The sequence below is a fragment of the Calypte anna genome, chromosome 5A (assembly GCF_003957555.1).
Source record: "Calypte anna isolate BGI_N300 chromosome 5A, bCalAnn1_v1.p, whole genome shotgun sequence".
NCBI lineage: Eukaryota > Metazoa > Chordata > Aves > Apodiformes > Trochilidae > Calypte > Calypte anna.
Genome location: NC_044251.1, coordinates 4,918,915 through 4,943,111, shown reverse-complemented (window position 1 = coordinate 4,943,111; position 24,197 = coordinate 4,918,915). Strand labels below are relative to the sequence as shown.

Here is a 24,197-nt window from a genome sequence, read left to right as displayed (position 1 = left end):
ATTGCCTCTCACCACTGCATGCTTCCTGCCTGAGCAGGCTGAGATATTGCATCAGAGTTCTCTAGTAACGTGCAGAACTCCTCTTACACTGGCTAATTGAGTGTAACTATCCCTCTCAGAGGCAGATGAGTAAGTATTAGGCCCACTTTACACCTAGGATGAGTGGGAGGGGAAAGTGGCTTGCCACAAAGGTTAAGTGGCAACCAGGATTAGCAGTACTGGAGTACTTTGTTTGCCCATGCCCTGTGCATGCAGAAATTGTAAAGTTCCTCATGGAACATGGGGGATAAGTGTTGGGCTATTCTCTTAGCTATTGTAGTGCTTGCTGGGTGCTAGGTAGTGTTGAGAAAGGCAGGAGGAGAGCAGGTCCAGAAGCAGAATAATAGCACTGGTGACATGGTGGCAACAGGTCTGCACTGGCCTGCTGAGTGCTGGCAGGAGCCTGGGTAGTCCAGTGGCAAAAGGGATGCAGTCTGGCTGCATCAGTGTCCTGGTTGGTGTTTCCTTCCCTCTTCTCTAGAGAAAAGACAAGATAATTTGAAGCACAAAGCCAAGGCTCTGCCCTCTGGAGGGATTCCAGGGTTGCAGATGGACTGGGCTCTTTGCAGTGCTGCTGGAAAGCAATTACATTTGCAGTTCAGGGGAAGAGAAGAGGAGGAGGGAAAGTCACTAAACTGACAGCAGGGATAAGAAGGTAGCTCATTAGCACATCATCTTTTCTTCACCCTTCTGTGTGGGAGCAGATCTCCATATGATGACATTCAGAGTCTGGCAGGAATGTCATCCTGAGCTAGCAGGAATTTCTCTGAAAGGAAGTGTGAGTGGGTGGGTTTAAAGAGATCAATAGTGAGCTCCTCTGTGGTCCAAAGAGCATAAAGATTCATCCTTCATGGTCATTCTTAAACTTCAGTACCAGCCTTGAATGTGACGAGGAAGCATAGAAGTAATGAGGTATTCATTAAAATGAAAAAAAAAAAACAAGAAACCCAACCCAAAAAAACCTAACCAACCAAACAAAAGCACCCCCTCTGATGCACATCTTTTCTTGCTCTGGTCTTGGAGTGCAGTCCAAGAATTATCTATTTATTACACTGCATCTCTAGTAAATGACAGCTGGGAAAGATGGTGTCTCCCTTTATTTTGAGAGCATCATCTATGGCAGATGATTTTTTTTAAGTGAACCTTTGAAATATTCTGAGAGCTGATAATGTGCCAAGCAGAGACTTGTGCTTGGAGAATCCCAGTAGGAGCTGTGCAAGAAGACCCTGGTGTCTCTGTATGGCATTCATAATGATTTGGAGAGTGAGTCCTGTGGCAGTGACATTGGCCTGTTGAAAGCCCAACGGTACACTGGTAATGAAGATATAATACACTTAATTATGAGTGAACAGTGAATTCCTTACAGGCTTCTTCAAAAGGCTCATGTAATTGTTTAACAGCACTAAGGTGTACATTCTCTCATCCCCTGAGAAGTCCTCACTGCCCCAAAGGAAAATGTCAGTGAAAGCACAGCTTAACTGTTCTCCAAAGGCAGCAGTTTGTGCATGGGAAGTGTCTGTGTCTCACCTGCCAGGCAAGCACACAGAGTTATGCACTGAAACTGTTGTCTGTGGCACAACTCCTTTGTGAAGATGTCTGTGTTACACGTGGAATTCTCTGTGTGAGGATCTTGAGCTCTTTTCTTGAGGGGGAGGAGGAGGCAAAAAAAAGAACCCACACTGAAAACCTCTGAATGCAGTGGAGCACCAGGTGAAAACCAACCCTTCTTAATTGTTCTGTCTCCTCACTATAAATGCTTTTCAGCTCAGAGTGAGGGAGGTGGAGTGTCCACAGTACCTGCCTACAGGACCTACCATGACATGGTGTGGTAGTGGCTCTTTTTGGACAAGTAATCAGCTCTGGCAGTCTGGTTTTGCAGCCTCCAAAAGGAGGCTCTTCAGTGTTCCCTGCAGCTTGTGTCAGGGTAGGAAATGGTAGAATTCACTTGGGCACCACCTGCAAGGTGATAGTGACAGCAAGGGGGGCAGTGAAACTAAGAGACAAGTTTGTCTGTAATGGTAATGAAACCTCCACTGACAGGATCTCAAAGCACTGTACAAATACCTGCTGTAGCCTGCAGTGGATAACACCACCTGATGGAGAACCCATGTAAGTTGGAGTCACTGCAATTACACTCATAGGAAAGCTGGCTGATAAAAAAAAATGAGGTCTATGTCTCTTCCCCAGTTGTTCTTTGTACTATTAGCACAAGTTTTCTTCACACTCAAGAATGTGCTCCCATCCAGGTTATAGGAAACTGCATACTGCAACTCCTCTGCAATACTTTTTAAATATATGAAAAGCAAAGAACAAATGGAGAGCATAAGATGTGTGCATCAAATGCTGCAGAGGTGAGTGCAGAGGCATCTTGGACCTAATAATCCAGCCCTAGAAAATTACAGCCAGGATTATTCACCACCCTCAAGGTAGTTGGGGCCTGCATGAGGAGGTGTTCCCTTTTATTTAGCAACTGCACAGTGGGGTGGCTGGACTAACAGCATTAAAATGAAGGTGGTGTTTATGGGCATGAACAATTAGGTCAGAAAGATATAAAGGATGGCATCCACTCTTCTGGGGAACGGCTGATCTCTGCAGATCTGGGGTGGGGTCTTCTGTTGTAGTATCCTGTGTGGGTTGCACAGCAGTGCCTTGAATGCCACTGGCTTTCTGGAAAATTACTCAGGAAGGTTGGAGAGCTGCAATCAGTTATTCTCAGGAAGGAGGTGGCAGAGCCCAGAGAAATGGAATAGTAACTAGAGTGAAGGAAAAACACTGGTGGAAGTGAGGAATCCTTTTATGAGTTAAGTGTGCACAGTGCAGCTGCTTGCCATGATGCCCTTTGCTGCAGGCTTGCAAATAGCCCTTAAACTCCTCTAACTGCTCCTTTGCTAGTATAATTTTCAGAATGTGTGTAAGTTTCATAAAGAAAATCAAAAGCCAGCCAGCCATACACCAAGACATCAGTGCTGCAGAAGTGACTAAGTGTGCTGGTCCTTGAGTGACATCTTTAGTCAAACCTAGAGAAGCACACAGCCTGCTCTTCCCACCTGGATCTTGGCTGCCTTAGGAGCTGAGCCTGCAGTCCCACCTACATGTGTGCTGCCTTTCCTGCAACCCTTCAGAAGCCCCTGTGCTCCCTGGCCTCTCTTCCTTTGTACCATAGTGGCAGTGAATAAATATTGGTTCAGATGACCAGAAGCCAGGTACTGTGTGCAGCAGGGGCTGGAGCTGGTCCCTGGCTCCCTGAGGGCTCCCAGCAGTACCATGGACCCTACTGCTGCTTCAGGTGTAGAGGTATCCCCTAAAGCAAAGGGACAACAGAGAAAAACAAAGCTTTCTGTCGTCTCAGGAAGCAGACTGGAAGTGTGGCTGGAAGTGGGTGGCTGCTCTGCAGCTGTTTTATAGTTCAGCTTTTTCAGACAGTTTTGTGTTAGCTGGCTGGGGAGAGATGCAACTTGCCATCTCCCACACAAACATCGTTCTCTCCTGGCTTGTTTGTTGTCACTGCTGAATTCCTCCTGGTGTTACATATGCAGCCCAGGGACCCAGCTCATGGTTGGGTGAGCACACTGGGAGGAGGGCCCTGGGCTGGCAATCTGATACTGAGGGGAAAGGATGCTGTTTGCTTGCCTGCTGCTCTGCTGTAATGCACCTTGTGTGAGGCCGCAGCCTGAAGCTGAAACATGAGCAGTGACTGTCAGGGTGATGCTTTTCCCAGCACCACATGAACGTGCAGTACCTGGAGAGCTGCATCATGTGCCAAGCAGCACTAAATCGCTGAAGGCCCGAGCGTAAATTCCCTGATCCCTGGATATTTCTCAAAGGGCAGGATTTGTTCCATCTCTCACCACTGTGGGAGAGGGCATGAGCTTTTAATCTCATTGAAAATGCCCATGTTGCCTCCTGTTGGCTGCAGGGGACTATTCTGATCCCTTGTCTGTACTGTGGTGGGGGAATTCAGTGCTGCACACACTCTTCCTATAACTCCAGCCTGGGAATTGTCCTTGCAGATAGCATATTACACTGCCTTGGTGTGCTTCCCATGGCAATAGAGACTTGTTATTTAACAGGTTTGCTTGTAACCTGTGTAAAACCTTCTAAGTACCTTTAAAAAAAAACAATTTGGCTGGGAAATTCATTCCGTGACCACGCAATGATTTACCTGCAGCCCTGATGTTAGTGAGCCATCCCTGCAGACCTTGCTCACAGTACCAGTGGGTGCAGCACAGGAGCTGTTACTCTGTGTTGGCCCCACTGCCCTATTTCCCATTCACCAGAGAGCACAGGAACAGAGCACTGCTATGTTTTCAGCTATAGGAGACCCTACAGCTCTACTCAGTTAAGGTGACTCATATTCTGCCATCTACCCTGAGCTCTCACAGTCCAAGAGGTGCAATCTCAGGCTGTGACTACTCCACAGACCTTTACTGCCTGAGCAGTGTTGGTCAGAGATGCTAAGCTCTGGCTCCTGAGGGACTCTGGGATAAGAGGATCAGTGCACATGCACCTGTGAGGCTTATGGAACTGGTGCAAATACTTATTCCCCCTTTTTTGCTGCTCTTCTTGCTCTGGTACAGGTGAAAGGACTTTCTAAAGATGAAATGTGAGTTCAGTAGCTGGTGCACAGTGAAGAGCTCCTTCAACACCAGAGCTCTCCCTCTCTCCCACATGTTGCCAGTTTGGATTTGAGCTTTTCCTCCTCAGTCTCTTACCAGTGATGTGACCCCCAAGGTGGTGGGATAGTCTGTAATGAAATTCATGCACAGAAAATGTCTCCTACTGTTGCCTGCTCAGATTTCTGACAGCAGTGTTCAAATAGAGTATTGTACTGTAAATGGACCATCCATAGTGGTACAATCTTCCTTTCGTGTGTTCTAGTAAGAAAACAGCTTGTCAAAAGCACGAATATGACAGGTTCTTTTAGGATCAACTGGGGGAATCAGCTTGCTTTTGCTTTTTTTTTTTTTTTTTCTTTTTTAGATCAGTTGTTGCCCTTTTGAGGTCTTCAGGATGTCCAGGGTATTTCCTGTGCTGCATCTCAGAAACACCTGAATGTCAGGAAAGCTGGGGTGCATTTTTTTATTGCCTCCTGTTTGTAAGATGTGAGGAAATAAGGTGCCAGCTCACAGTTTTATTGGCATTCTGCTAAGCTTAAATGGGCACACGCCTCTGGTGCATGTCTGCAAAGGTTATTTTTCTTCATATTTGAAAGGTGGTGGTTATAGTAACTATTATTAGCTGGGTTGGGCCCTGAACTGGGTACTGGACATTAAAGAGGATTCTCTTAATCTGGCTGTGAGTGCAGGAGAGCAGGTAAAGGCACAGACCAGAGCTATGTGGCAGATTCAAAGAGGCTCCTCTGTGCTTTAGTGAGAACTGGTGCTAAACACAGGTTGTTCTCTGATGTGTCCCTGCCTTTCACCCATTAAAAATAGGACTTTCAGAGTGCTCGTTTTTGCCAGCCTTTTGTAGGCTGCTTCCTGTCTCAGAGAGATCTCCAGAATCCTGTTAGGACTTAGAATACACCATCAGGCAATTGGCAAGAAGACAGCAGTCCTCCAGGGAAAGGGACCCCTTCCAGGGTCTGTGTGGACCTTGGATACTTAAACAAGGGTGTAGGGAATAGTAGGAGAAAGATGTTTTTTCCCAATTGAGTCAGGGAGCTCATCTCAGCATTAGAGGTGTTCAGGGAAAGACTGAAAGGTCTCAGCTGCCTCAGGTACTGAAACAGGACTGGGGACATCAGTTGATTACAGGGACATGGAGTAAATACCACACACTAAAAGGCCCTAAATAGAGTGGAGAAAGATGAAATCAGAGGTGGCTGGATGCTGAAAGTAAATTCAGCTATGTAAGTAGAAGTGTTTCTACAGTGGGGATGATGAGCCACTGAGACTACTTACTGGGGACCACATTAATCCCCTGTACTTTGATGCCTCAACATCCTTTCCCTCAGCATTTGCTTATCCATCTCATTGCTACGTTGCTTAGTAAATAAGAAGCCCTGTGACATTCAGGTTGCTCAAAGGGATGAGCCCCACTTGTCCTTCAGGTCACACTTTCTATGTCCAACTGACCCAGATGGCCTGGGGTGAGCCTTGCACATGCTTGCAGTCCAACCCAGGGAGTTACCAGCACCTCATTTCTTCCTCTCCCATTTTGTGGGATGTGTAAGACACTTCTTTAGCCTGGGGTTGGGCAACCAAGCAGGCAGGCAGAGGGGAAAGGGCTGGAAGGAAAGGAAGCCAGCAGCATCCCTGCCTCCAGGCTGGTGTCTGTGTCAGCTGAAAAGGAGGGTGCTGGGAAGCTGGTTGAGGCTTGGGAAAAACAGTTGGCATGGTTGTAATCAGGCAGGAAACCGGAAAAGGTGTCGTGAGGTAACAAACAGGAAGCGATGATGGCAGCACAACGCAGCTGGTTTGGGCTCAAACTCAAGGAAAGTTCTTCCACCACGAGGGGAGGCAGCAGGGGCAGCATCAGCCTCCGCGCGCCTGCGCATGGCTCCCTGGTTTGTCCAGCTGCTGTTTACACTGGGAGGCTATTTAAACAATGAGAGGGGACTGGTAAAGGCCTCTTGGCACTTCCTCAGCTGCAGGCATTCTGGAGGATATGAATGAGTCCTCACAACATCCTTCTGAGTCTCATTAGCATGAACAACTCCATCTCGTGTGTCAGGAAGAGGCAGCCATCAAAAGGGAGGCCTTCCGAGGACACAGAGGGGTTAAGCATCAGAAGCATTGCCTGCTGCTCAAATTCATGTCTCTTCCACAGCCAGCCCATCTTAAAGGTAGCTGTCAGGTTTCAGCTAATGAAACCCCCAAGAGTCACCCTTGGCTTGCAGTTATTTCAGGTGCCTCTCCAGGGGGGGAATGCTGGAAGGGTCAACTTTTCTTCATGAACCTGAGACAAACTGCAGGGTTGGCTTGCACAAGACGCTTCACGCCTGGGTGGCTGCAGTGAGGTGAGATGAAGCTGTGTCTTCTGAAGGGGTCTGAGAGGAGATTGTGGAGCAGCAGCCAGAACAGTGAGGAAATTATTCCTCCCCATCTATGAAAAATGTGTATCTGATACCTGGGCTTTGTAACCTTGCTGTCTCCATGAAGAAAGGAGATTTTATAATTATAAGCAAGTGGGCATTTTTTCATGATCCTAGGATGTAAGTGAACTCTGTCTCCAGAAACTTGGCTGTGCAGTGTGAATTGTACCTAGAGTTTTGGAGAACTTCAAAAACCTCCTCTTAAGCAACTTATGACAAATGCAAAAGCCATCAATAGAGTGAAAATTAGTGCAGTCTTCATGGAGGGAGGGTGTCTGGAGGAAGAAAAGAGCCTCTGTGCTATAAGGAGATGTGAGAGGAGGACAAGCTATTGATGAAGAAGTTAGTAGGGCTGAATTGAAAGAGAGGACTAGAGCAGAGCCATTTCTTTTGTTATTGTTATACTTGTATCCTGTGTGGGTTCCACCTGCATATATTTTGTTCAGGTTGTCTTGTCTTGTGTTTCTTCGCTGAAGAACTTCCAGAGAACAAATGAGTGTATGGGCAGATAAAAAAGTGCCTTGGCAATGCTTTGGCAGAAAATTTTGCAGAAAATATAAGGCAAATATTAAATAGTGTCAATAGAAAAGGAATTTCAAATGTACCATGATCCATATTTGCACAAGAAACTTTTGCCATGCTCACAAACCACTGTGGGAGCTGTGTACCCAAGCACAGGGATTGTCAGAGCTTCTGCACATTGGCAGAATAGTTGAATCCTGTTCTGTCTGGTGATGGCCTCTCCACCCATAAACCTAACTCTCAGCAGATCTGTTTGGATGTTAAATACCGGTTGGTTTAATTTAATATATAAAAACAAACATGGTGCCTCTGTGACCTTCCAGGCAGTTAGTGACAAATGTAATCAACCAAACCACCACGAAGCCAGCAATAGCTCAACAAATAAGTCATAAAGCCCAGATAAAAAATGTCATCAACAAACAGCCTCTCCTCAAACTGCATGTTTTCCTCATTTGTCTGTGTATTTGCAAAACATGATGGTGAACAAGGTGCTGTTTTGCAGCTGGGGATTCTTTCTGGGAATGTTCTGGTCCTCATGAAGAGCAGCCTGCAGGGCAGATTGGCTGCAGGGACAGATGGAGCCTGAACACTGTCCTCATCTTGTCTTGCAGGAAAAAACATAATAGTCACAGAGGAAGAGAAGAAGCATTGGGCCCTTTTATGGTTGGTAAGTACTACACCAGTTGCTACCTCTGCATGAGACAAGTCCATTGCTGGTTTGCAGTGTATGGAGAAGTGCTGTGTTATGCAGGTCACATAACATCCAGGGTTCTGTTACCTCCAGGTGTGGACAGGTCTACGTGCCTTAGCTGATGGTTCTGACATGCCATACCAGTAAGAAGCCCTGAGTGACACAGTCAGAGGGAATTACAATGAGGTGGAGACTTGAGGAGCAAGAGTTATTTTCCAGCCCACTTTATGCACTTTTAAACTTCAGCTGCTCTTCTTCCCACCCAGGTGTCTGTCTACTCCTGCCCCATGGAGAGCTGCACAGAGCCTGTCACCACTGGGTCCCACAGGGAGGTATATGGAAGTGAAAACCTCTGGTAGAGACTGCTGGATAAACCTTATAAACAAATCAATGCTGTGTCTGTTACCCCTTGCATCTCCCAAGGGCTGAAAAGGAGAGGATGGCTGTGGAGAAAGAAGCCCCTTGGGAAGTGGTAGTCTGGTATTAAGGTTTACAAGGGAAAGGAACAAGGTGCCTGCATGCTGGTCCCCAGAATCAAATGCTGTGCATGGAACAATTGCTCTAGCATCTGAAATTATTGCTCTGTACACAATGTTTTATCTGGTGAGGCAGAGTCCCATCCTATCCCTGCTGCATAACAGACCACTGTGCTGCAGAATTATGCCCCAGAGTTGCATGGGGAAAAAGAAAGACCAAGCTGGTAAGATCAGCAGAGGGAGAAGAAAGAAGAAAGGTTGTTTTATAGTGCTGAGCCATGGTGTTGCCCATATGAGGTTTGAGAGCAGAGTATGCAGCATTAGAGTAGGCACAAAGAGTGATTGGGTGTCTGTGGCCAGCAGGGTCACTACCTGCAAGCTCTGGGAGCTGAGCTGGCAAAACTTAGAGAGTGTGTGGAGTGGGGGGGAGGAATCTTGATGTTGACTCTCCAGGCAGGCTGTAAAATTGAAGTTATGAAAACAGTGAAATATGGCACATGCCCACTGAATTATGTTAGCTCTCAATTACTGGGCTGTGAGCAAGATGTGCTGGGAGTGTTGTATCTACTGCATAAAATCAATATGTATTTATGGATCAGGCATGTGAGATAAGGGAATGGCAGGCAAACACAGCTACATAACTGTTGCTTAAACCCACTACACTATGGGCTTGTTAGTCACCCACTGTGCCTTCCTCATTTTTGTGTGAACTAATGAAAAAAGGCTGTAGAGCACTGAAAATACTTGAAATGTATTTTTACAGAATTGGTTTTGTCTGCTAGATTGGGTGTTTGCAATTACACAATAACTAATTTAGGCTTCCTTAGCAGGTCTGCTGGGCAAATATTGTATGTAATAAAATGCATTATGCACTTTATCCCATCTTAGGCACATCTCATATCAAGCCTAATTTCTATAAGCATCCCTCACCTGCACTATCCTGATGGAGCTCTGTGGCATCAGCACAGACCTGCTGCATGTTCTCTCAGCACCAGTGGGTGCTATAGTTACAGGCATATCCAGGCATCTGTTTCCCCTAATTGTTGGGCTGCTTAAAGAGGCAAATGATGAATCACTGGAGCTGAACATGGAAGAACTCAAGTGGAGCACTGAGAGGCACCCCCTCTCACAGCTCTGAAGCTGTTTAGAATGAAGGGCTCTGGGTTGGCTGGGAAATAGTTTCTATCAGGTGCTGATATAAGGAAAGACCAAAGAGTTTCTCAGTAAGGAGCCCCATTCTTAACACTGTGGTTTTATCACATGGCTTTTAAGTGAATTTGTGCAGTCTTTTAGAACTGAAAGACAAGTTTACCCGTGGTCCTCAAGCCAAATCCACAGTCTTGCCATAGGTGCTTCGAATTGTGCTGAGATAAGTTATTTGTACAGTTGGGTCTGAGAACACTATAAGCTTATTAAGAGAAAAGGCATTATTTATCAGTATATTTATGGCCCTGGCACCATCTGTGATCCTCAAGAGGAATCTTTGAAATTCAGGTTGAGCCTTTACAGCCCAGAAGGATCTCAGAGCTCCTCCTAGTGAGTTTATACACTGTGGCTCCCAGATGCATCTGGAGGGGGGGATAGGCTACAGCAGCCTCAGTAAGGAGATATTGAAGCAAAGATGTGGGTTAAATCCACATCATATTATGTATTCAGCTAATTTGCTTGCAGTTGTTTTGGCCAAGACCTGGGGATGTGCACACGTGCACAGATTCACATATGTTTTCCATCACCTCCTGTGTGGAAGCAGGCACCACTCCTGTTTTTCCTGTGTAGGATCTGTGATCTATTCTGGTAGCTGCAGAGTGCAGTTCTGCCTCCAGCAAATCTTCACAGATTTCCTTCTAAGCTGATGCTTTTTTTTCTTTCCTCTCTCCTGTGTGAATACACAAAGGCATGTGTTGTACCTGCTTTCCCCTGTGGGATCCACAGGTCTAATCAGGTTTTAATGGATTTTGACTCCCTTCTGTCCACGGATGCTGTTTCCTGTCTTGTTTTGAGCAGGAAGAGCTGAGTCTTTTTTGGTCTTAGTGTTCCCTGCTTGCCTAAGCTTTGGGAAGAGTTCTCTGGCTCTCTTCTTGCTGGATTTTTGTGTGTGTTTTGTTTTAAGCAGGACAGAGTGCATGTGTGTATGTAATCCATGTGCTCAATTAAGAGAGGCATCTGTTGGGTTTATTTCACATTGCCGAGGAAGGACTGCAAGCAGGGAGCATCTGCTCAGCTTTTTGTCAATGGCTTGTTTTTCATAATTTGCTCTTCAGGGTGAATGTTTGGGGAGGGGGAGGTGGGTTGTTTTTTTTTATTTCTTAGTTTCATCTTAAATTTATTTTAATGGTAGCCAGGGAAATTGGCTGGGATGTGAAAGTTAATTTTGCTAAGAACTGAAGAGGATGAAACAAAACCAGCCAAAGTAAATAGTATTTGTGTAACCTTAATCATCAGAGGGATACTTATAAAACACTAGAGGGATACTTATAAAACACTATTTGCTGTATTTTAATGACAATTTATTTTTTTTAACACCAGTGAGGTTTTTGTTTTGTATTTAAAATAAAGCCAGCAAATTTTGATGAGATTTTATTTTTGGAGAAAGAAAGAACCAACCAACCCTAAGATGCTTTTCTTGGCACTTTGTCAACAATAAAAAAGTCTCATTTTAAAAGAGAGCAGCAGTGGTTTCCTGTTCTTACAGTTTCTGCTTCTGTGCACTCACGTGCTGGCTGTGTTGCACCTAGCTGATCCAGGGAGAGATTTCATTATAAATGTTTGTGCTACTGAACCCACTGGGAGTGTTTTATGCAAGTCTGCTTTTTACACTTTTTTTTTTTTTTTTTTTTTTTTTTTTTCAGTAAACTTCCTCCAGAAGGGCTGTGGAGGCTCCTGGCTTTGTGATGCCCTGGCAGGACACGGTGGTTGCTGTAGCACAGAGAGCTCTGGAGGAGAAAGCCTGAAATGCCCCCTGACCCCAAGAGTGAAAGACAAATCTTCCAACCAACAAACAAGGATACAGTCTTACAGGTACAGATGTGGATGCTGTGCAAGAAAAATGTGAGTCGGGAAAGATTTGGGTCTTACTGAAAGCATTTAAAGAAATGGGATTTAAAAAAAATCATATCTTGTTCCGTAAGTGAATCCCAAGCCAGTATATTTATTAAGCCCCTTCAAAATGCTATTAAATCTGTATCTTTGCCAAAAGTTGTCATAGAAGAGGGAGATTGAAGTGTTAATAAAAATAACTTTCCTGACAGCTCAGTCCCACTCTATGGCTAGAATATATATATATATCACTCTATAGCCAGAATATGTCTATATAATTTAAATATTATATAATGCCACAATATAAATATATATAAATTTCCTGTAGGATGAATGCCACTCAGCTGAACAGCTCTGTTGACATCAGTTACCCACTATAAAATCAGTCAAATGCAGTTGAGTGCAAAATGTAAATGTAGGGTTGACTGCAGGAAGCAAGCAGACAGATTTACTTCTGAAGCTTCAGGTAACCTTGCCTGTCACAGAGAAGTGTAAAAGGACAAACCACAGTAAACTTCATAGTAGCAGGAAAGTATTTTCATTGCTTGAAAAAAAAATAAAATTCAGACTTTGTCATCACATTAAAAACATTACATGAGAAGTAATAAACATATTTACACTTCTGTTTTGATTATAAATATACATTATATACAAAATAATGTTATAAAACGTAGAAAGTTCAGTGCTTCTGATTTTTTTTTAAATTACTGAAATACTAGTCTTCAAAATAAACTACAAACAGACAAACTAAAACCCATATTATTGATTTCTGAAGGTCATCTTCAAAATGGTCCTATGTGGTCAGAGCAGAAGGTCAGTAGTGGACATTATAAAGGGGTCTTGTCTGCACAGTTCAAGGCAGTAGATGGGCTAGTCCAACAACAGGATTTACAAGGGCAGGAATATTGCTGTCTGACAGATAACATGGTCCAGGTTTCTTCCAAGAGATCTTGTTTCTTCCCTCGTCAGTCTGCCCCACCTCATGGTCTCATCTCCTTAGTGTCACAACACTTCTCACTGAGGTCTCAAATATTATTGCTGTAAATACATATATATAAGAAAAGAGCTCCTTCATTCCTCTGGTTTCCAGGGGTATGTCTCCCCTTTTTTCCGTGTAGCTGTGGATGGGTTTGAAAGAAACAGGACAAGCCTAGAACCTTCTGACTAATCTCTACCTGTCTTGGCAGAGGGCATCTCAGTGGGTGCTTTGTTGCTGGGCATTTGGAACCGGGATGGAGGGCAGGAGTTGGAGTTTTGCAACCTGATGGAGAAGTGGGAGGGCCACACTTCTCCTTCAGAAAGTAGCATCTGAAATATTTAGACTATTTGCAGTAGAAGGTGGCACCTAATTCAGAAACACGACATAACCCCCCAAATTTGTGTTAAAATAAGGCCGGGGGGGAGGTGGGGGGCAGGGAGGGGGGAGAGGCAGGGCAGGGGGAAGGTGAGTGGGGAGGAGAGAATGAGGAAGGAGAAATAAAAAGCAATGTCTATTCACAATCACTGGTAGTGCAAAGGGCATGAAAACAGCTTAGGCAGCTCAGCACATAAAGGTTTTAGGAGCTGATTGATTTTAAACGCATTTGTAAGGCTTTAAATAGAGCTGGGATCATGCCTCCTCCTTGTCAGTGGGCAAGAGGCAGTACACATTCCTTATCACAACTTTTCCTTCTTGAATGTTTAAATCCACAAAAATCCTGTCCCATATTGTGGCTTGAGTCAGTCAGATCTCATAAGCATCACCAAATGAGATTATGTGAATTCCTCCTCTCACTCCTTACACTGTCTCCAGTACATGCAGCAGGAGAGAGGAGATGCAAACAGATGAATAATGGGGAAGTATCAACCGTGCCTGCCCAATTCTGTTCAGGTAACTGCAAAAAGAGCAGTCAAGTCTCTGTTTGGGCTTGTTAGATTCACTTGACACATTTTAGGCACTTTTAAACTCAGAACAAAAAAAAAACAAAAAACAAAAAAAACAAAAAAAAGAGACCTCGTTTATACTGTATCCATCATCTGCATAGCAATGTGTCTTTCTTCACACTTTCCATGGCAACATCTGTGATACTGAAGTGCCTCCTCATCTACTGGCACCTCCCATAAATAAGAGTTCTGGAAAGCCAGGGGTCTGTCCGTGAGGAACTGGCCTCAGTATCTTTTAAAAACATATTAAAACAGTATTTTTAACCCCTCTCTCTTCCCTCTGCCTCCCCTCTTCTATAGCAAGTGAGATTTCTGGTGTCAAACTTGAAATAAGGGCAATAAGAACACAAAGGTGTATTGCATCTTTCAGTAAATTCACAGTCTGTCCAGTTCACCCAGTTCCATCCTCCGCCTGAGAGCAGCAAGTTGCATGTAATTAAAAACAGTCCAATCCAGTTCTGAATTGTAAACAATGCAGCAGGAACGTCCATCTACTGGCATTACCAAATCTGAGGTGCAAATGGGCTGATCTTCAGTCTTATACCTGTCAGGATACAAAATAATACCAGGGATGAGAAGGAAGGACAGCACACTGAGTACTGCAGAAATAAAAAAACCCATTATTCAGGTATGCCAAACTGAAGCAATTTAAGGTAAAAATTATTGCAGCCTAATATCAGTGTTCAATGGTTTTTGCTGGGTCCAGAGACAAGGAATCACCAGCTTGTCTGTATGATGGAATCATACAGACTTGGAATGGAATCATCAACTTGTCTGTATGATGAGCAGTCTCTCTGCCTGGACTGAGGCAAAGAATGATGTGGAGAGAGAATGATGGGGATTTACTGTCATTCTGAAAGTAAAAACACTTCTCCAGATGTCTGATGTAAACCTGGGAGTCTAGGTTTGGTGAGCAAGTTCTTCAAAAGAAGATATGGTATTTAGGTCAGTTAATTGGAATGAAGCATCTTGCCATCTTTAGAAATCCTTTCACTTAGTCTTAAACTTCTAATATTGGTGGTTGACTTCTGTTCCAGTTGCCTTCAAGAGGAAACCTGATATCTACCCTGGCAAAGGAGACAGAATCCTGCAGATCTGGCTTCACAGCTCACTGCTATTATGGCACAGCAAGCTTCTCTTTCCTGGTGTCTGAAACCTGGTTGTAAAGATGGCTATGCTGGAAGAAGGCAGGTATTGATTAATGTCTATACTTTCCACTAAGCCTTTTTCCAAAGGTCAGTAATTTTCCAGAACTGATTGGCTCCTCAATAGCTGCTTTTTAAAGTCTTAAAAGTTCAATGCTGGGCTGTTCCTTTTTCCTGTATCTTATCCTCTTTTTCAAAATAATATCAAAATGTAGACATGTTTCTCAGTAACAGTGCTAACTCTTATTAGAGAATACATTGCTGGAGCTTAAATGCCAAGAGGTTAAAATTATTAGTCTTATTACTGATTTCCTAAATGGTTGTTAAGCCTATCCACTAATATATTCAGCTATCTTCTATCTTCTGCTGGAAAACTGCAGAAGTTTTGCCTGTTACCCCAGAACACAGATTATCCATTGTAGTAAGAGGAAAATGTATGGCTGTGCATCTGTGGGCCTAGGAATGATTATAGTTTCTATTTTTGCTGACTACCTATATAAGAGGAAATAAACCTACAATGTACAGACTTTTTATGGGATGATGCTCTATGTTTTCATCTCCTGCTAACTTATCTAAACTCAACATTTCTGGTTGAAAAAAAAAATTGCTCCTGATTCCTTTAGTTTGCCCACTTCGTGTTCTGTGTGGGCCACAAAAGAGGAGAAGTGAATGCTGAGAAGCATCCAGCATCCCTGGAAACGGAGTAACCTGAGAAGGTTACTCTGCAATTCTTAAGGATAATTTACCCCTTTATTTTATGAATTCATGGCTGTCCACCTGCATGGACACTTACCTCTGTGGCTATGATGCACTCATTCCTTTCTTCTGTTATCACGAAGACAGACTGGTACATTGAATCTCTTGGAGAGCATATTGCTGATATTCTACATTCTGGCTTTTCACTAAGGCAGGGCAGAGAGAAAAGAACATTAGTTGACTGCTAATGAGCCTGACTCTCAAAATCAACCATGAATATGGAGGGGTGGAACAAGATAACCGTGAAGGTGTGGGAGGGAAGTGCAGAAGATGAAGTTTCACATGTTCTATACAATGGCAGGACATTATACTGGAAAAGTGGAAGTAAGAAATAGCTGCTGTCTTCCTATGCTTCTGCTGTGTCCAACAGCATGCTCATGAAATAGTTCAGTGAAACAATCAAAAAGTGGGTCCCAGGTAAGCCTTTCATTCCACATATCAGAAGACTGATGAGCCAGTGAACACCTGCCCTCTTTTCTTTAAGAAAAGAGTAGTTATTTTTACTCTATCATTATTTTCAGTGAACAGATCATTTTGCCTTCTTAGTCGGTGAAGTACATACTTGTAATCACAATACAAAAATCTATTAATGAAGAAATGTTTTACTCCCAGCTTATGAGGAACCTATCCACTTCTGTTCCCCTTCACAGTACCACACTAAGCAGCACTCTGCACATGCAATTTAACTAAAGATAGTGCTTGGCTGCTACACACGTGCTCCAGGTATCAAGACTCCTGGATTTGCCCTGGTTTGTTTTAAGTATGTCCTTCAGATGTTTTTTTTCCACATATTTTCTCATCTCCTTCTAGACTGGTATGAAGATGAGAAGCCTGTAGAAAGACTAAGAAGGAAAACTGCCTTCTCACCTGTGTAGCCGAAGGGGAGACTTTTCTCCTAAACATTTTTCACTTTTGTAATATTTATCTTCCTGGGTCCCTCTACTTGTCAGGTCTTTTACCAGATTGTAGTCCAGTTTATGATTCTTGGGTTTGTAGTTTGATTTCTCCAGCCCACAGTCTACTTCGAGGTCTTTATTTTTATTGGTGTTTTTCAGCTGGGAAGCTGGAATGAGATTGTCCTTCTGGAAGTCAGACAGGTTGTTCATTGTCTCCAAGTCCTGCTCTGGGTGCATCCTCATCTGCCTGATGACCATTGCTATCATGCAGAACAGGATGAGCAAAGCCACCAGACCCACCCCCATGGATATAGCAATCCAGGGGACTGGTTTAGGAGGAAGTGTGACGGGCACTGAATAAACTGGCAGTTCACAGCGGTTGCCCATGAAGCCAGAGGGACAGTAACAGACAAAGTTGGCACTATAAAGTCCACTGTAGCACGTGCCTCCATTCTCACAGGGCCCAGAAGCACATTCATCCCTGGTTTTGATGTCACAGTTCCTGCCACTGTAGCCTGGCAAGCACGTGCAGGTGTAATCGTTGATCAGGTCGTGACAAGTCCCTCCGTTGGAACATGGGTTTCTGGCACAATCATTGATGTTTATCTCACATTTTTGACCAGAGAAACCAGGCCGACAACGACATACACGAATCTGACCAAGGTAAAAGCAATTACCATCTGAGGGAGAAAAAAACAATAATAAAAAGAATTAGTCTGCCATGCACTTCACCTAAACCTCTCCCCTACTTTTTTATACTATCTCAAGAAGAGGGAGGTAATTTTCCAGAACAACTGCTCATCTAGGAGTTCCTTCTAGCTCAGCTAATTGTATCACATTTCCTTAAAATTATCCCCCTTCTAAATGTGTAATAATTGGATTTACTTAATTCTGCCACCTTCCCCATCACACAATGAACTTTGTGCGTTGTTTTGCTGCATGGCAAATGCCAGTGAGAGCCTCCTCCCCCAGCAGAAGACCAAAATTAGGGTAGATATGGAACAGAGCTGGGGGAGAGGGACTAATGTATCAGAGGAAGATTAGAGGTCAGATTGGATTTCTATCACTTCCGCACTGAAAAGCACAAATGAGTCAGAGACACGAGATTTTTTGATAAAAAAAGACTCACCATTTGCACACGGGTTGCTTGTGCACCTGTCTACTTTCTTTTCACAATTTGACCCCGTGAAGCCGAAAGGGCACACACAGGTGTAGCTGGCCCCTTGTTCTTTTTCCAAGCATGTGCCACCATTAAAGCACGGGGAATCCACACACGTCAAAGCACTGTGCTCACAGTGGGTGCCATAGTAGCCAGGGGGGCAGAGGCAGTGGTAACCATTCTCCATATCCTGCAAAACAAAACATTATGCCACTTTGATGTCACTTTGATGCCACCAAATGACAGCTGCTTGCATGCTTCTTTCTGGTCAGCAGCGAGTGCTGGTTCTGTCCCTTCTCACCTATGCTCTGATGTAGTATAAGCAGCATTTGGGGTGTAAAATATCTGACTGCAGGCTGGACTGTGAGGGATAGAGCTGTGAATCAGCCATACTTGGAGTGTGGTGGTAACCATGCAGCTACACAAGCACAGGAGATGCAGTTGTAGGGAGCCTACAGGCAACTAGGCAAAAACACTACTAACACCACTACTGTATAAAGGGATCCCTTAAGTCTTTCCAGAGCAGAATGCCATAGAATCATAGAATCCTCTGGGTTGGAAGAGACCTCTTGTATTAACCTGCACAGCTATGATCAAACCATTTATCCTTGGCCCTTTTTTTCTTTAAATGGGCTTATGTTGCTTCACCATGGATAAGTCCCACCACTTCGATCACAAAAAACCTGTTTCTTCTTTCCAGGTACTGTATGTCCAAGGCCCTGGGAGAAGGGAGCTAGGGTCTTGTGCCAATAGCTTTAATCTAAACATGCATCAGCTTACATTTGATATCTATAATCTATCTCTTTATCAACAGGCATAATCAATCATTGACTGGGGCTGAAAAGACTGAAACACTAGACTGCAGTAAACTAAGAATTCAGGACCCTGTTTCACAGAATGAGTCTCAGCTGATTGCCCTCACATTGTCTGACTAATGTCATGCCCGTAACAGAAAGCAGGTATTTTCTTTTATTTGTTATTAAAACACAGCCTTAGCACGTTTCTGTATGAACCTTGGTTTGAGAAGCTTATTTTTTACAGATCTGCTCCCTCACCTACCTTGGATCTTGCTCTCCTCTCATAATGACTGCCACAGAAACCTAAGGATCAGTTGACCAGTTCTAATCTAGATGATACATCTCCTCCTGTAACAGACTTCCTCCCCTGACACCTCTTGGGAAGGGTTCAGTACGATAGTTGCGAGCCTCAGTAATGAACCCGCGTGCTATCAAATTCCCATTATGCTGTTACAGAACCATATCCCGAAAAGGTATCCCGGGGCTTGCTTCACACAAAGACTTCACATTCAAAAGGCCCTCACCGTGCAACTGCCACCATTCCTACAGGGATTGCTGTCACACTCGCTGATCTCGTGCTCGCAGTCCACGCCGGTGAAGCCGGGTTTGCATGAACACGTATAGCTGCCCTGCCCAGTGTTCATGCAAGTTGCTCCATTTTTGCAAGGTCTGTGGTGAGTGCAGTAGTTCAGATCTGCAAAGAGACCAGGAGTTAAAGAAAATGGCAGCTGGGAAAAGACCTCCAAACAAAATGCTTCTCCCAATAAAAAAGAATTGTTAACAGAGCATTATCACTGCTATCGCTACTGTGGGTGACTATCCAGGTTGTTTTCAGTAATAATCAGATGTTTCAGATTATCTTTGATTTTAGATATTTCTCTGCATCCATCACCGTATTGCACAAACTCTAAATTTCGAGAAAAACAGCAAAATTTCAATTTTCTCAATGTTTTGATATCCTTTCCCTTTTTTTCCGTAGGTGAACCCCTTAGCTGCAATGGGACTTAGATACCAAGTTGGAAAACATCCTTCATGAGCATATGTTCTCTGACAAGCATGCTACAGCTCTAGAGACACTTTGTGCACAATGTGCCACAGTGAGACCCATCTTCAAAAGGTACTCTGAGGCATGTTCTGGGGGAGGGAGGGATGAAATAAAGATGTCTGGCTTGGTGATTTAAACAAATAGAAGTATTTTATTGATTATTTACTGTACTCTTGTTGTAAATGTTAGTAGTTTAAACTGTCTAAATTGTCCACCAAGCCTCACAGCCCTTTTTTTTTTCCTTTAAATTTGAGACAAAGGTTAAGCATGTAAGTTCATAGGACGTAAGTAGAAAATCTTTATTAGCTCAACAAATACCATAGGGTAATTTGAATACAACTGGTTAATAGATAACTACAAGCAGAAAAAAATCTGCAACTTTTCCTGCTCTATTCAGACTCCTCTGTCTTAATCCTGTAACTGTCTTGGAAACACGTAGCTTGCTGTGAGCACTTAATAATCTCAGTGCCAGCAGTGCATACATGGCCTTGAGGACATGACTGCTCAGCTGGCTACGGTTCAGTGATTCAGTGGGTTGAATAGGTGGAAGTGGTCTGGTGTACCTTAAAATGGGACCTGTGCTTTTCATTCTTGCTTACATGATTTTTCTCTCATGCTCGAGACTTATCACATGAGTTAACTTCCTTGTATGCAAAATAAGGAAGGCCCAAATTATGGTGTTTACTGCTAATGGAAACTGTGTAATAAACTGTTACAGTTGTACAAGGAATAAGTTAAACTTAGCTTGAGCATGCAGAAAACTTGCCTGTCCAACGCTTATCCAGCTGATTGGGGATTTTTTGAGGGGGGAGAAAAACTGCAGGTTCCCAAAAGGCTTACTTGTTTTCACCCATAATCACTACAAACACTGATAAGTAAGATGGCCATGGTACAAAACTAATAGGAACATGTACATTGGGGAAATTGAATGCAAGATCCAATGTATCAGATTCCTTAGTCCAGTACTGAGGAATACCCAATCTAGAGCTGCAAACACCAACTTCAGAACTAACCTTGATCACAGAAGAGGCCACCCCATCCTTCATCACATATGCACTGCCACTGTGTTTTACAGGTCCCGTGGCGGCAGCCTATGTGGGGAATGCATTCATCACAGTAGCGGCCCTGCCAGCCCGGACGGCAGCTACAAGAAAAGTCAAATTGAAACATCAGTGACATGTAAAATTGTTTCAGTTTCTATTACAAGGTGACATTTTCACATTGAAGTTCCCACTGCTATTGCCATCTACTCACATGCACTCCCCGGGCTTGTTGCAGTATCCATTCTGTTCAGTGCATCCAGACAGACAGATGGCTGTAAAGGCAACATAAAAAAGAAGGAGTGTTTAGGTAAATACACATGGCAGTACAGAATAGCTTTTAAAAGGGAAAATGGAAGCTTAAAACCCCAAACAAAAAAAACCCCAAACAAACAAAACACAACAAAAAAAACCCCTATCAACTTTGAAAACCAATTTTGTACTTCCAAAGCTTTGTCTTAAAAATTCTCAGTACAGGGAGTTCTGGAGCAGGAGGAAGTGAACAAGGAGAGCATTTGACAAGCTGTCCTTCAATTTTTCTGTTTATGCAACAAACATGAACTATTACAACTCTGGCTAGAGAAGGAGTGAGCAGACGAGGCTTGTGGGAATGAAAGACTGGAAAAAAAAAAAAAAGCCAACAAAAAAAACCAGGACCCGAAGCCCAAACTAAAGATTCCCACTACTACAACATAACACCTGCCTCATCTCTGGCAGCAGGAAGGGTGGAAGCATTAGTGTGGGCAAGCTGCTAGCACTTGTAACTTGGAATAGATACTGCCCATACAGGGATATCAGTCAAGATCATTCTCTGCTCTTTCTTTGCCACTAATGCTCGCAGAGGGGAAGCACAGCACCGATAGTTGCAGTCAAAGAGGGCAAAGTCCTCGGCATGGGGCTTGATTTCTCTCTCCAGGCAGGGAGTGGGAAGGTCGGCATGAAAACATGGGCGTCTCACCCCGCACGATGCTTTGAAACCCCAAAGCCTTGTTGAAGCCACCGTGTTTTAAGGACTGGCTGGAAAAACTGCTACAGCCAGGGTCAGGCCAGCGGGCGGAACTGGACATGGGGACACACTTTCGAGTCCCGGGTCCTTTCGTCAAGGAGCCTCCCTGATACCGCGGGGTCCGACGCTCCTGAGGCGGCAGCCCCCTCCCCGCGCTAGCATCCCGTCGGTGCGGACCGGGTGGCCCAAGCGACTGGTGTCCCTTAAGGGCTCTGAGGCCTCCGGGAGCTACACCCACCCAAAGCCCGTGAAGGCCCCGGGGAAGAGAGGAGAACCGCACGAGGGCTGGAGGGACGACCGCCGTTCCATCGATCCCCCCTTCCCTTCACCCCCAAACCTCCGCCGCTGCCGCCCACCCTCGGGCACTTACGCTCGGTGCAGTACTCGCCGGTCCAACCGGGCAGGCAGGCCAGGCTGCCGTCGGCCTCGCAGACGTAGTGTCCGAAGCGGTCGTCGCGTCGCTTGCAGAGGCGGGAGCAGCTCTCGCCGTAGTAGTTCTCGCTGCAGACCACGCGGTAGGAGTAACGCAGCTGGGTCTGCTGGCTGCTCTGCACGTCCTGCGACCACCCCTCGCCCACCGACAGCGGCCTCTGGATCGACACTTGGCTGATGAGCCACTCCTCCGAGGGCGGCCGGGAGACTGCGGGACAGCAGCTCCGTGTCAGCCACCGGCGGACACGGCTCGCCAAGTCCCCGTCGCCAAAACCACCACCCCACACCCACCCACCCCACCTCCGAGCGGAGCGGTGCCCCCCTGCTCGCACATGTGCATACACATATGTGTGTGCACATATATAAGTATGTATATCTATGTATGTATGTAAGGGCATGGGCTGCATGCGAAGGTGGCCGGGGGGGGGGGTGTGCAAGGGGGCGTAGCATCAACCCTGGCCAAGGGGGGCTCAGTGGAGGGGCCTTTAAAAGCGAGGGCTGCCGTGAAATATCCTTTTCCTTTCCGCTCAGAAAAACATCCCAAAGCCATTATTCCTTTCCAAAGGGCGGAATTCGAGCAAGGTGTAAAATACAGGAAAAGGCGACCGGGGCTCGCTGGCAGCCTCCCGGCTTTCTCACCGCAGCCCTCCTCGCTTTCCCACGCCAAAAATAACCCGGAGGAAACGCAATTGTGTTGGGAGATTAGGCCGGGGCAGAATCAAAGCGGCCCCTGATGGATATCGTTGGGGACCGGCTCCTGATGCTGGGATAAAGCCGGCCCTGAAGTTACCGTATAAACAGCTGAGCCGGGGGGGGAGAGGAAAGAGAAGGGGGGGGCGGGCTAAACCTCTTCGGGATGGGGATGAAGGAGAGGGGGGGGGGGGGGTACGGGGATGAGGATGAGGATGTGGGGGGGGGGACCGTAGGGGCGCTGCCGCCTCGCGGGTGTCCCCTGCCGGCGCGCGCGGCCGTAGTCACCTTCGGGCAGGTAGTTGGCGGGCGCATGCCAGGCCTGGATGATCAGGGAGAAGGTGCCCTGCGGATGGGAGAAACAGCGTCAGCCCCACCTCACCCCCAGAAACCCGGAGACCCCTTGCCCCGCACCGGCCCTGCCCGCGGCTCGCTACCCTCTCTCCTTCCTGCATGCCGCTGGTACACAGCAAACACCCTCCCCCCCCCCCGCTCTGCTCCTTGCTTTCATTTCTCTTAATAACATTTTATTATCCCAAGTGCTTCTGGGTTGGATGCGCTTTCTCATCTCTCTTTTGTTTTTTTGTTTGCTTGTTTTGTTTTGTTTTGTTCTTTCCTTTAAAGGAAGTTCTGGAAATAAGTACAAAGGCGAAAGTAATTTGTTTACATGACAGATTAACAGCGCTCTGCGATCAGCCTGCCCTTGCCGCCCTCCTGCCCCACCATCGCCATCGGGTCTAAAGTGGAATCTCACCGGCCACGTGAAGTTAAAGGGCAACTTAATGAGGCTGTCAAATCTCTCTGTATCCTTGATGCTGAAGGAGTTTATTCCCAGAACCGGGGTGATGATGCTGCCGAAAGTGCAGGATCCCGGAGAGACCACTGCCTGAAAATGCTTCAAACAAACGCGAAAGAAGGTCCTGCAATGGGGGGAGCAGGGCTTCCCGCTGGCCAGAAACCCGTGGCTATTCACGAATTCGTGTAGCTCCAGCTGGAAGACGCCAGAGCCGGATACCCTCTGCACAAAGGGGAGACACACAAAATAGCCAAATCAGACCTTACCCCGGCTTTGCCATGCAAACTTGCTTCCATCACCCACTTTACATTTCGCGAACCCTCTTTTTTTTTTTTTTTTTTTTTTTTTTTTCCGATGTGCGATTACCTGCTGCAAAATCATTAACAGAAACGTCAAGCCAAAGATGCGCAAGGCTGTCATCCTTGTGTTATTCAAGCTTCCAGTTCTTAGTGGGTTTAGTTTTCCTCTTGTATTCCTCAAATGGTCCAAGCAAGTGCTTCTCAGTCGAGGGAGAAAAGAGAGGCGACACGGCGATTCTCCTGGAGCAACCCGCTCTTCTAAATATCCCCCGAGCACCAGCAGAAATCGGAAGGTAAAATCCAGGTGTCGATCCGTCCCCTTCTGGGAATTAATCCTGCAGCCAGGACCTCTGGTCGCTGTCGTCGCCTTTATAAACTCCAAAGCCGGGTGGGTTGGTGAGAGACGCGGAGGG

The 24,197-nt window shown here is 45.4% G+C and overlaps 1 protein-coding gene and 2 long non-coding RNA genes across 3 annotated transcripts in view; 2 read left to right on the top strand and 1 right to left on the bottom strand.

The window, feature by feature from the left end:
- LOC115598448 overlaps positions 1-14,931 on the top strand; it is a 20,733-nt gene extending 5,802 nt beyond the window's left edge. The window contains exons 2-4 of the long non-coding RNA XR_003987664.1: positions 8,209-8,264; positions 11,614-11,782; positions 14,761-14,931. This is a non-coding gene — a long non-coding RNA (uncharacterized LOC115598448). The remainder of the gene's footprint in view (positions 1-8,208; positions 8,265-11,613; positions 11,783-14,760) is intronic.
- On the bottom strand, positions 12,328-24,197 carry DLL4 (delta like canonical Notch ligand 4). The gene is made up of 11 exons (XM_030452131.1): positions 23,852-24,197; positions 23,444-23,707; positions 22,978-23,035; positions 21,938-22,207; positions 20,776-20,836; positions 20,535-20,665; positions 19,001-19,170; positions 17,650-17,869; positions 16,492-17,200; positions 15,662-15,770; positions 12,328-14,267 (listed from the first exon to the last, which is right to left on the bottom strand). Exons 1-11 carry the CDS (start codon positions 23,903-23,905, stop codon positions 14,262-14,264), a joined length of 2,052 nt encoding a protein of 683 aa, XP_030307991.1. The 5' UTR covers positions 23,906-24,197; the 3' UTR covers positions 12,328-14,261.
- On the top strand, positions 18,311-19,658 carry LOC115598449. Its single transcript, XR_003987665.1, has 3 exons — positions 18,311-18,379; positions 18,494-18,638; positions 19,456-19,658. It is a non-coding gene; the product is annotated as an uncharacterized LOC115598449 (long non-coding RNA).

Coding starts and splice junctions, on each gene's coding strand:
- DLL4 (XM_030452131.1), bottom strand. CDS start 23,905: ATGACAGCCTTGCGCATCTTTGGCTTGACGTTTCTGTTAATGATTTTG. Junction 17,870..19,000: donor GGAATGGTGGCAGTTGCACG/GTGAGGGCCTTT, acceptor TTTGTTTTGCAG/GATATGGAGAATGGTTACCA. Junction 17,201..17,649: donor AAGCAACCCGTGTGCAAATG/GTGAGTCTTTTT, acceptor TTTCTCCCTCAG/ATGGTAATTGCTTTTACCTT.